The following is a 12,372-nucleotide window of genomic DNA, read 5'->3' as shown; positions in this document are numbered from 1 at the left end:
CCTGGTCCACCATGACAGGAGGCAGGCAGTGGGTCTCCTGGTCAGACCACGTGCCAGGTTGCTGGTGTCTCGAGCTGCCAAAGCTGTGAGCCAAACAAACCTCTTCTCTGTGAAGTAGGCGTCCTTGAGTACTTCACTACAATAACAGAAAACAGACACTGACATGCACAGCATGACGACTTGCTGTTTACTCTGTAAAGGTGATCGGGCCAGCAAGAGGTTTGGTTTCACCTGCATCCCCACATCCCCTCCTCAGGGAGACTGAGCTCATCGCAGTGCATCCATATCACAAACGCTGTGGAGGGCCCAGCGTGGTAGCCTAGCAGCCAAAGTCCTCGCCTTGCATGTCCCATGATCCCAAACGGGTGCCAGTTCATATCCTGGCTGCTCCACTTCCCATCCAACTCCCTGCTTGTGGCCTGGGAAAGCAGTAGAAGATGGCCCAAAGCCTCAGGCTACCCTATAACCACAAGGGAAACCAAGAAGAAACTCCTGGCTTGGGATTGGCTCAGCTCCGGCCAGTGCAGCTACTTGGGGAGTGAATCAGCGAGTGGAAAATCTTCCTCTATGTCTGTCTTCCTCTATGTTTCTCCTTCTCTCTGTAAATCTGACTTTCCAATATAAATAAATAAATAAAGCCTTTAAAAAAAATGCTGTGGAGTCTTGACCATGGTCCATCAACTATGGTTTACAAATGGAAAACATTAGAAACCCATTAAACAAAAAAGGCATGCTAGGATAATAAATAGAACCCCATTTTTATTCACGCCAGTGATGTGGGGCACTTTGGTAAGATCTGGGCCATGTGCCATTCCCTGACCAAAAGTCTGGCAGAGGGTTAATGGAGAAGCATTTGCCATCCATGCAGAGTGATGAGAAGACAAAAATGGCACATGCGCCCGTCATGTTTCCCGGCCTGGGTTCCTCGGCAGGCCCAGCTCTCCTCAAGCACCTACCCATGCCATCGCATCTCACCTTCCTGCGGCCCTTTAGACAGGTGTTTCTAGGTAAGCAAGCAGACTTGGTCTGAGCCATTGATCCCAAGTTCAAGGCAGAGTCAAGTCCTAAGACAAGCACGTCCTGCACGGAAGCCAGAGCAGTAAGCACCAAACTTTTACACACGTGAAACCTTCCCACGTTTTCAGGAGACACGGCGGCAGGAAGGTCCCAGCTGCGAACTCTACATTTCCCTCAATCTCAGAATGACTCCCAAGTTCTGCCACCCCTTCAGACTCCTCAATATAGTCTTTGGACCTCACAAAACAAACAAACAAACAAACCTTCCCACTGCCAGCATAGTATTGGCTCACCATGGGTGTCCAGGTTAGTGACTGTGGGCAGGAAATGAGCAGGGAGGGGCAGAGGAGGCAACAGGTGTTGTGTGGACGCAAAGCTGCAAGCCAAGAAGGTGAGAGCCAAGGAGAAGGCACCAGGACAGGCTGGCCACACTGGTACAATCACTGCAGAGCCCGACCAAGAACTGGAACACAAATGCTCTTGCCTCAGAAAGAACAAGCGGGATGAAACAGCACCCATCTTCCCACAGTCACATGAACACAGGCCACAATGAGTAACTACAAGGTGTAGTAACACTTGTCCCTGTGGGTTGCTCCACATGAAGGGAAAATGCCTTCCTTCCTCCTTCAGCAACTTTGCCCCTCTGCCACCCCTCCCCTTGCACGCACCTGCTCATGTGCGCCTCCCACTACACGCGCTCTCACCCCCTCGCGACATGCCCACTCCTCAGTAGTCATTCTGCTCCAGCAGCTCCATGCTATTCAGGAAGACAATGATGAGCCTGCTTGGACGTCAGCCTTTCCGCTCACCAGATCCTGAAATTGCAGGCCCCCTGCAGATAACACTAAGTGACACAGTGCTGGGAGCCGTGGGGAAGATGCCATGTGGGAAGCCTGCATCCCTCGGGGAGTGTGTGCACTTGGGTCCTGGCTCCGCTTCTGATACCAGCTCCCTGCTAACACACACTCCCTGAGGGGCAGTAAAGGATGGATCAAGCACTTGGGGTCTATCAACCAAGTGGGAGACCCCGACTGGACTCTGAGCCCCTGGCTTGGGCCTAACCTGACCCCAGTTGTGGCATTAATTTGGGGAGTGAACCAGCAATGGAAAATTTTTCTCTCTCTGCTTTAAGATAAATAAAATGACTCTGTAACCTAACCACAGTCTTTTATAGATGACATTCACGGTCAAAGGTCCACCTAATGCCTAACACGCAGCTGCCACGAGCGCATGGACCGCAGGAAGCACGCCTTGGGCATCTCAGAGGCTGGGCTGCGCACTCAGTGAGGCACGGGAAGGTGAGAACTGACCCAGAGTCCAGCACAGTCCAGTCCAAAACCTTTCCTAGTCCTCATCCCCGTCACTTGGAAAAATCACTTTCTAGGAGGAGCTTTCATGCAGCTCCTGTAAGAAACAAAGCCCGCTATCAGCGGCAGCCTTTGCTCAGCTGATTTCCTCCCTGCCACACGCGTGTCCCACTGTCACGCATGGGGGGCTCTCACTTGCAAAGAGCTGTAAGCTGGTTAGCTGATCACTAAACAATTTTAAAGAGTGGTGCTTGTGGAATCAAATTTCAGTTTCAATTTTTAAAAGTTTGAGCTTGAATTCTGGACTTTTTCATTTGAAAAACAGAATTATAGAGAGAAAGGGAGATACAGAAGCAGAGATCTTCCAGCTACTGCTTCACACCCTGGATGGCCTCAGTGGCCAGAGCCGAGCCAAGCTGAAGCCAGGAGCCAGGAGTGTCTTCCAGGTCTCCTGCATGCGTGCACGGGCCCAAGGACTTAGATCACCTGCAGCTACCTTCCCAGGTGCAGCAGCAGGTAACTGGACCAGAAGTGGCACAGACAGGATTTGAACCAGTACCCATGTCAGATGCCAGTGCCAAAGATGGAGGCCCTGCCTACTAGACCACAGCACCAGCCCCACAGCGCTAGACTTGAACACTGCTGACTTCCACCTGCTTCTGCTTCACAACAGTAAGAGACTCCAGGAGTGACTGCCACGTGCTGCCCACACCTCGGGTGGTTTCCACGCTCTTCCCTTTCCCTCACAGACCCCCTTCTGTGTCTGTGTTCAACCAGATGTTGGCAGCTGCAGGACTCTCCCAGTGTTTCCCTGCGTGACACAGAGCCACCAAGAGCCATGTGACTGGGTCCCACACAGTGGCTCGATTAGCTAATCCTCCTTTACAAATGCCAGAATAATTTAAACAAAATCTCTTTTAAAAAAAGAGCCATGTGATATACTTTCAGTGACAAAATGAAACAAAATTTCCAAGGAAGACAAGTTCAACAATAATTCTTGATTCAAAAATTCACTGTACATCACTACAGAGCATGCAGACGTCCTTTGGGAGTCAACCAGCGAACGGAAGACCCCTCCCCCTCCCTCCCTCCCTCCCGTCCCCTTCTCCTTATTCATTTCCCTCTCTCCTTCTCTAACTTTTGCCTCTCAAATAAACAAATTTTTTTTAAAGATTTATTTTTATTATTTTTTCATTGGAAAGGCGGATATACAGAGAGGAGAGACAGAGAGGAAGATCTTCCGTCCGATGATTCACTCCCCAAGTGAGCGCAACGGGCCGATACTATGCCGATCCGAAGCCAGGAGCCTCTTCCCGGTCTCCCACGCGGGTGCAGGTTCCCAAAGCCTTGGGCCGTCCTCGACTGCTTTCCCAGGCCACAGGCAGGGAGCTGGAAGGGAAGCGGGGCTGCCGGGATTAGAACCGGCGCCCATATGGGATCCCGGGCGTGCTAGGCGAGGACCTTTAACCACTTGCGCCACCGCGCCGGGCCCTAAACAAATTTTAAAAAAAAGATTTTAAGCATTCAATGCCTCATTTTTTCAAGGAAAAAGCAGGCAGGAAGGAGCCAAGAGGCACAGGCACTGCGTGTTTGTATCTGCCTTTTATGCCTGCCATGAAACCCAGGAGGCCAGACACGTTATAAGAGAAGGCTGCGCTCTGGCCCACGCCTGCGGCTGGCTCCCACGGTGCTCCCGGGAGCACAACACCCCAGGGGCCTGGTGCTGACGCCTGAAGGCCCATCCCACCACCTGACCCCAGGCCAGCACTGCCCCCCACTAACCACCAGCACTGGATTAAGTTCCCACCTTCTTGTCGCCATTGACATTAGATGTTGGGGGACTAAACTCCTCAACTTAGGGTTAACACACTGGGAACAGTGGAAGCTGCGAGAAACAGCCTGAGCAGCGCACTCAAAACATGCAATACCTATTTCCCCTGTGCCCTGTAATGTTTTCAAATAAATACAAAGAGAGAGAGAGAGGGAGGGAGGATCTCCTCTGCATTGCCCTGGTTTCCTGCGACACAGGCTGCCAGGCCGTGACATCCCCACGTTCCCTGAGCTCGATTCTGTGGAAAATCTCTCGTTGCCTTTTTTTCCACTTGGGCTGACAAATCCCCTGAAACATCAGACTACCTTCCCCATTCACAGAAGTAAAGAAAGCAAAATAGGCTACTCAGGTGAGCCAAGAGTGCGCACACAACAGGACTTGAATTGTTTGAAAAGGAAGTTTTTGTGAAAAAGGTAGAAAGTTTTTGTCACCACCTTTAAATGAAAAAAGAAAAAACAAAAAAACCCCTTCAGCCTGTATTACCTCAGGTTCTGCCGGGCAAACACACCTGGGGTTCCGCCCTGACGACAGAGCGCACCCCAGGAGGCCGGGACGGTGTCGGTCCCGGGGCAGGGGCTGCTCGGCTGCCTCCAGAACCTTCCCCGTCCGCGCGGGCTTCCCGGCTGCTCGTGCTGGCCCCGCACGGATCCGCACACACTCCTGCTTCAGTGCACGCCAACCACAGACCAGGGTCCCTTAGCGGACTTCTAACGTCACTTTCCGAGTTTCCCGGGTACCAGGCCGCCCTCGTCCCCTCAGAAAACACCCCGGCACGCGAGCCGGCGGGCGAGGCTCGGGGAAGGCCACACGCGAGCAGACACGCCCTCAGGGGCGGGGCCTGGGGAGGGCTCACACGTCCGCGCAAGGACACGCCCTCGGGGGCGGGGACGGGGCGGGGCCGGGAACACCCGGCGGGAGAGGCTCCAGGAGGGCCACACGCAAGCGGTAACGCCCTAGAATGGGGCGGGGCCAGTGGGCGGGGTCCGGAGAGCGCACGCTCCTCCTCCCGTCCGGTTCCTTCAGAAAGGGGTTCCCGCTCCTATGGGCGGGCCGAGTGCTGGCGTAAGCTTCCGGGCCCGCCCATCCCGCACACAGCCCCGCCCTAGGGGCGTGGCCTGGAGGGCGGCCTCCCGCTGCCTGTCGGGTGCTCGGGGCGGACCGGAGCTTCTGTCTGCGCGCCATGGCCGGGCTGCTGGCGCTGCTGGGCCCGGCGGGCAGGGTGAGCGCCCGGGTCGGGCCTCGCGTGAGCTGGCTGCTGGGCGCCGCGGCCCCGTGCGCCCGGTGCGCCTCGCCGCCCCTGGCCCTGGCCTCGCTCCGGCCGGGGCCGGACGCCCGGCTGTTGCGAACGACCCGCGGGAACTGCCAGCGCCAGGTGAGCCCCCCACGCCACCCCCACCTTGGCACCTCCAAGGGCACATCAGGTGACTCCAGGGTGTGGGCCGGGCCCTGCTGATGCCCTCGGCGAATGCTTCCGAGTGGTCAGACAAGCTTTCCTTAAAAAGAAAAGGAAAGCTCTTGTTTGTTTTTAAAAAGTGAATCTGTGAGGAGAGTGGCTTCTCCTGGGTTGGGGGAAGAAGTGTTTAGAGGTGCTCTGGGTGCACCCCCAGCACCCAGGCCGTTGCGTGACCTTCACGATCATGCCTTCCCTGTGGAAGTTTGGGAGACAACTCCAGGAGCTCAGGCTGGCCTGGGCACCATTGGGCTGCCTCAGCGAGCCTTCCAGAACGTTTGGTAGATTTTCGAGGGGGAAGGGAGGTTCGAACCCGTAGCTCCCGGCAACTCATGCACAACCTCCCCTCCCATCAGGCCAAAAGTGCTGTCTGCAAAGCTGGGCACGGCAGAGCATGCCCCCCCCCCAGGAAGCCTTCCCTCACACCCTTGCATGCCCCTTCTGGGCGCCCTCATGGCACGTGGGGTGGTCCTGGGTGTGTGTGGGGGGGTGGTGGCACGTGTGGCCCCTCACTGCACAGACACCTGTGTTCTGGAATGTACTGTCGATCATTCACACTCCGTGGAGTGGGACTGTCCCTCCCTGGCACAGCCTAAGTTGCCATGAGCAGTTGTGATGGTCACCCTTGCTTACCTGGCCTCTGCTGCCCTATGACAGGCGGGAGCAGGGCCTGCCCGGGGTCATCTCCCTGGGAGAACACTTTCCCTGCGAAGGACCTGGGCGGGTAGAGGGGTCCAGGCCCAGCCCGCAGGGGGAGGCACCAGTGTAGGTCCCAGCGGGGTTTCTAAATGGGCGAGACCTTTGCTTAGGTGTCCAAGGGACAGACCCTTTTTCTGCCCTTTTCATTTGGCATATCTTGGTGTCACACTGAGTGGGTCAGCCCAAGTGTGCCCAGCCTCCCCCTGCAGCGGCCAGGACTCAGGTGGGGCACAGCTCTGCCGGAGCCTCCGGACCTCTAGTCCCCCTCCATTCTGGCGTAGGGCTACCATGTCTGGTTTCATTGACTTGGTTTGGCTTTTGTTTATTTGAAACACCGAGACTGGCAGCTCCCACCCACTGGCTCACATTCCCAAATGCCTTCAACATCTGGGAGGCCAGGGGCCCAGAACTCCACATAGGTGTCCCACCTCAGTGGGGGGACCCAGGTATTGGGTTCTGTTGCCTCCCGGGGTGTGCATCATACCCCGCGTGGCCTACGTGTACCCCAAGTGATGTTTTTTCACCAAGCCAAATACCCACCCCTCACTGCCCTTTCTGGGAGACCTTCTCTGAGCCGGTTGCAGCAGCCCTCCCCCTGGCCTGCCTGTCCCCTCCCTAGCTTGCTATTCTTCCACAACACCTGGAGTTTTACTTTTCTACTTGTTATCTGCTCTTGCCATTAGATCAGATGCTCTGGGGTTGGTGGGGGGCGGTGAGAAGCTAAAAGTTCGTTGCTGGGGCTAGCGTTGTGGTGCAGGTAAGGCTGCTGCCGGCACCCCGGCACCCTACATGGGCATTGGCTTGAGTCTCCACTTCCCATCCAGCTCCCTGCAAGTGCACTGGAAAAAGTCAGCAGATGGCCAGAGTAGCTGGGCCCCTGCCATCCAGGGGACACCCTGCCCAGCCCTGTGGCCATCTGGGAAGGGAACCAGCAGATGGAAGATTTCTCTCTGTAATTCTTTCAATAATTAACTACTTAAAACCGAGGTGGGGGGAATCCTTTACTGTTGTGGCCATCTGGGATCTTGGGTGCAGGCCTGTCCGGGTCCCAGCTCTAAGTGCTAAGCCCTGCATGGTTCTCCGTGACTCAGCCCCTCTGGGCTTCCAGGATCCCTTTGGGGGCAGGGGGAATGCACCCAATGTTTGTCTCCCAGGTGGATTGTAGGGGTTCTGTGAATTTGTATTTTCCAAGAACTTAGAACAAAGTACAAAGTACTCAGAATGCTGGTTCCAAGTATATTGCACTGTGTGTTATCACAGGATTGAGAACAGGTGTCCTTCTGAACAGCGTGAACACTGTAGACAAGGCCTTTGGCTCAAGCCTCCAGCCTTCTGCCCGTCTGAATTACAGCTCCTGGTGTTCCCATTACAGGGCAGAGCTGAGTGCGCAACGCACACAGGTGTGCAAGAGGACTTTGTCCAAGCGCAGGCACTTGCAGGATGGAGCATGGCACCCCTGTCCAGGGCAGTGCCCGACAGGTCATGTTTCATAAAAAAAAAAAAAAATGAGTGTCCCACAGTTTCTCCATTGCTTCTGAATCTCCCCTCCTAAGTTCCTGTGTGTCACAGTTTTCTGAGTCTCCCTGAGGGTTAAGAGGAGGAATGCCTGTCTTGCTGTGCTTGGAGGCAGCTAGGTCTCACCAGGGTGGGGGAATGGTGCCTTCTGGAACTCCAGGAACTAACCTTGCGCTAGTCAACAGGAAGTTGCCCCCACCGGTCTTGCAAGAGATACTGCTGCTCCTGTGGCTGGAAGTCTGGCTGCCCTTTTGCTTTCTCCTTCGGCGGAAGGCCTTTGACTTTCATTGTGTAAAAAAGAGGGCCCTCAGGAGAGAGCTTTGCTGATGGGCAGTCTGGCTGGGCCCTGTGTCCAGGGTGGGAAGGGAGTGGCTTTCCCCCGACGCAGCCTGCAGAGCAGGGTTTGGCACTGGCAGGCTCTGCAGATACGTGTGGCCTATCAGTGTGGGACTCCTGGCCTGGAAGGCGGGTGGGGCGTGTTTATCAGCGAGAACTGGGTTTCTCAGCCCTGGTGGCGGGGAAGGGGGGTGGTGGCAGCACTAGGCAAAAAGCTTCGGAGAAAAAGGAGGTGGCATGTACCAGCCCACCAAAAGGAAGCTGCTGGCTGTGTCCCTTCCCCTGCAGGGCTCTGCCTTCAGGCAGACGTGAAGGCAGGAGCCTGCTGAACACTGCAGAGGCCATGAGGCCTGGTGAGGGCCAGCACAGTATCCAGCCTGGCAGCCAGCCACCAACTCCAGCCTGTCTTTTGGCAGTCCAGTGGGAGCCACAGGTCCCAGGGTTTCTAGGAAGTGACCCTGGTGAAGGCCTGCTGCTGGCTCAGCGGGAAGGGCCAACCCCAAAGACATGGATTTTCCTGCCACCTTTAAAGGAACATGACCCCATCTGAATCTTATCTCTGGGACACGACCTGACAGTGACTACTGTGCTAAACTCTGACTCATCCACACCGGGCAGTGGCATCTGAGCCACCTGGAACTTGTGGCAAGCGCAGGTCCAGGTCTCACCCCAGGCTGCCACCAGAGCCGCCTGCTCCCTGCCACATGCGGTGGCTCCCACTGCGAGTCAGGGCCAGGTGTGCCAGGCTGCAGAGGTGCGGCCCATGGGCCTGCAGGCTGCTATTCTGGCCTGTCTCCTTTCCCTCCTGAGGAATCCTCAGCCCCTCCTCATCCTCCCACCAACTTCAAGGAGCAGAGCACTGGCGCTCACCACAGGCCAGGACGCCAGGCGTTACTGTCACAACTTCTGAGAAAAGTGGTCCCTTAGTGAGACGGTGGCTTTATTTTCCCTCTGATGCAATGTCAGCATTGGTGTTTGTGCTGCGCGTGCCCTGGAGGGCTTGCTGGATGCTGAATCGTGATCAAGTGCACTGAGCGCTGCCCCTCCCTTTGTCCTAGATCCCAGCTCTGTCCACCGGAGCATTCACGCTGTTTTACTTTGTACTTGCTGTCCTTGTGAGTTAGCTGTGGCCTCCGCTGCCTGGGCCTCGGTGCAGTTACGCGGCCCCTCCAGGCCTGGGTTGCTCCCCTGTGGTGGAGAAAATGTTGGCATCTACCCCGAGGGGTGACGGCTAAAGCAAGGGGGCCAGCCTGGCTTTGGGAAGGCGCCCCATGAAGTGTCGCTGCTGTGACCACGGGTTGTAGTTACAGTGGCTGCTGTGGCGGCTGACCACAGACAGGTGGGGTAAAGCAACCCAGGCGTGTGTCACAGCCCTGGAGGTCAGAAGCCCGCAGTGGCTCTTTCGGGGCTGACGTCACCGGGTTAGTGTCTTCTGGAGGCCTGCCAGAGAGCCTGCTGCTGGTGGTGTCCAGCCTCTGAAGCCACCTGCATCCCTTGGCTCCCAGGCCTCATCTGGGGCGATGGCACAGCACCTTCCACTGACCAGCTCTGCCTTTTGCGATGTCCTTGGTCCCACCCAGAGAATCCCATCTCCAGAGCCTCACTTGATGGCCCCACACAGTTTCTGGGGATTAGGAACTAGATATCCTTGTACCGGTGAGCAGGTTTCTCCTGGTTTGCTTTGCGCACAGGATCCCAGCAGAGTGACGGAGACAACAGGTGGCAGAGTGAGCACGGGGGAAGGCAAGCAGACCAAGGCTCAGCAGCTCAAGAAGATCTTCCGGGAATACGGGGCCGTGGCCGTGTCCCTGCACGTTGGCATCTCGCTCATCTCCCTGGGCTTGTTTTACATGGTGGTTTCAAGGTGAGACTGGACGGTGATCGTTGCTGTGCTGCCGTGTTAGTCCAAGTATGTACTTCTGCTGCCGGAAGATTTTTTATTCATGCAGCTTTTATCCCATCTCAGAAGACACTGTCAGTCTTACGGCCGGGTTGACTTCTTCCTCTGTTGTAGTAACTCTTCCTGCCTCGTTTCCCTCCAGTGGCGTGGACATGTCTACAGTCCTGACGAAGCTCGGGTTTTCGGAGGCGCTGGTCCAGTCCAAGTTGGCAGCAGGCACCAGCACCTTTGTGGTGGCCTACGCGATCCACAAGCTCTTCGCGCCAGTGCGGATCAGCATCACCTTGGTCTCTGTGCCCTTCATTGTCAGACATTTCAGGAAAGTGGGATTCTTTAAGCCTCCAGCTGTGAAACCTTAATGATCTCTTTAGTTGTGGGCAGATTTGATAGGTTTTAGCACTTAGGAATTTGGGTAGGGGGTGGCCACGGATGGGCAGAGAGCTGTCTCAGAGGTTCTTCTGCTAGAAAGTCAGGTTTTGAATTACACTTTTCGGCTTTATAAACTTTGTTAATGCTGCTTAGCACAGGGCTCGTGTATCTAATGTAAAATGTCAGCAAGGCATCACCAGTGAGTCAACATTGCAGCCCGAAAGCCTGCGAGTGTTCCTTCTGGAACATCTTTGGGGAGGGTCTTCTGCAAAAGCCCTGGGAGCGATCTCTGCTGAAATTCTTAAAAGGAAATGATTGAGTTAGTTAACTCCCCTTCCTCTGATACTTGCTGTCGTTGCCTGCAGTGTAATATGCAACATTGTGCAGAAAGCCGCAAGTACTTCGGTGAATGGAATGAACTCCAACAGTATGTAACCGCGACCCAGTCCGCACAGCACTGACAGTCACTACACTTGAAGAAAAGCAAGTGTTCTGGTGTCCAACTCCAAACACCTTCAACTCTGGGCTCGAAGGACCTGCTTTCCAGAAATCTCAGTAACATCAATCGCAGTTTTGCCTGCAAAACCATGGGGCCGTGCCAAGGGTCATGAGCCGCGCGGCTCCTCAGGCCCTTCCTCCCAGAGGAATTTGTATAGCCATCATGCAGAAAGCCGAGGCATGAGGCAATCTTAACACTTCTTAGACAATCTTTTCTTGTCTCAAACTTCAGACATTCCAGAACTGTCACAATGTTTACATCATGTCACTATTTTTTTAGATAAAACTGTGTATGCAGGAAGATTTTGTCCCACTTCCTAAGAAGCAAAGTTTACCAATTGTGAACACTGGGAGGCAACTATGAAGTGATTCAAGCTGGGAAAGGAGGGAGACCAGGCAGGTGTAATTTCAGGCCACAAAGCCAGTTTTACCCAGATAGGGTGTGTGTTAGCTGAAACAAATTCAAGCTTAGAAATCCAGAGCAAGCTGCCCTGTGGGAAGGAGTCAGGAGCCAGCAGTTGGAAAATGAATTCCCTTGCTGGGTGCATCATTAAACACTTTCTTCCCAACCCTGCTGGGATGCAAGGCTCTTGCTCCAGGCTCCCATCCCCAAAGCCTGCTGCTGTGGAGCCAGGCTGCTTTCCCTTTAAGTCACACAGGTCACGATCAGAAAACCTGCCTGTCCTGGTTTTACTCAGATCTGGCTGCTGACAGTTTCCTAGTTGGCCCAGTTGTCCATGTCACTAACTCTTTGTGGGACAAGTTTATTTCTAAAATGTTTAAAGTGCAACTTTTTTCTGAACCAATTAGCCCATTGCTAAAAGGCTTGATGACGTAACCCTGGAATGCCTCTCGGGGCTCTGGTCCCTTGGACCTCACAGCCAAGCAAGCGACATGCACGTTCTTGGCGCTGGGCAGTTGCCGAGCAAGCTTTCTCATCTCGTGTCTTCAGTGACTTGCTGGCTTGAGGCTCCTAACCACTTTTTGTGCCAGTTCCCCTTTTGGGCCCTGGAGAATGCCTATGCAAGAATGTACCAAAACAGCAGCAAGGTCTACAGATTTAAGGGCTCAAGTCTCAAACTTGGAAGTCATGGGAGTGGACTCAAAGGCAAGCAATAACAAATACCATACAGCCATATGGCCGTCTCCCAGGCCCAGCCCACCCCACTCCTGTGGCCACTAACTACACTGGAGAAACGGGGCGAGGGTCAGGTAACCATTGTGCAGGTTCACCAGCAGGATGTATAGATTGCTTGTATTTACACTGTTTTTATGGAACTAGGAAATAAAACAGCTATTTTTAAAATATAAAGCATTGTTTGCCTCTGATTTTATCTGACACAGCAGCTTAAATTGGTGATTCAAGGATCTCTGTAAAGCTTGTGTCTACGTTGTCTGCCTTCTGACAACTGGCCACAAGAGCGTATTTCTGTGCTAGTACCAATTCCAA

General features: G+C 54.6%; 1 protein-coding gene across 1 annotated transcript; it reads left to right on the top strand.

Moving 5' to 3' along the window:
* Positions 1–5,313: 5,313 nt before the first annotated feature.
* FAM210B (family with sequence similarity 210 member B) lies at positions 5,314–12,234 on the top strand. Its single transcript, XM_040981283.1, has 3 exons — positions 5,314–5,527; positions 9,847–10,019; positions 10,198–12,234. The coding sequence occupies exons 1-3, from the start codon at positions 5,336–5,338 to the stop codon at positions 10,412–10,414; spliced, it is 582 nt and encodes a 193-aa protein (XP_040837217.1). The 5' UTR covers positions 5,314–5,335; the 3' UTR covers positions 10,415–12,234.
* Positions 12,235–12,372: the final 138 nt, after the last annotated feature.

This window comes from Ochotona curzoniae, unplaced genomic scaffold, assembly GCF_017591425.1.
Source record: "Ochotona curzoniae isolate NIBS_2020 unplaced genomic scaffold, NIBS_Ocur_1.0 contig_3520, whole genome shotgun sequence".
Taxonomy (NCBI): Eukaryota; Metazoa; Chordata; class Mammalia; order Lagomorpha; family Ochotonidae; genus Ochotona; species Ochotona curzoniae.
The sequence above is the reverse complement of the archived record's forward strand: the minus strand, read 5'-3'. Positions and strand labels throughout refer to the sequence as shown.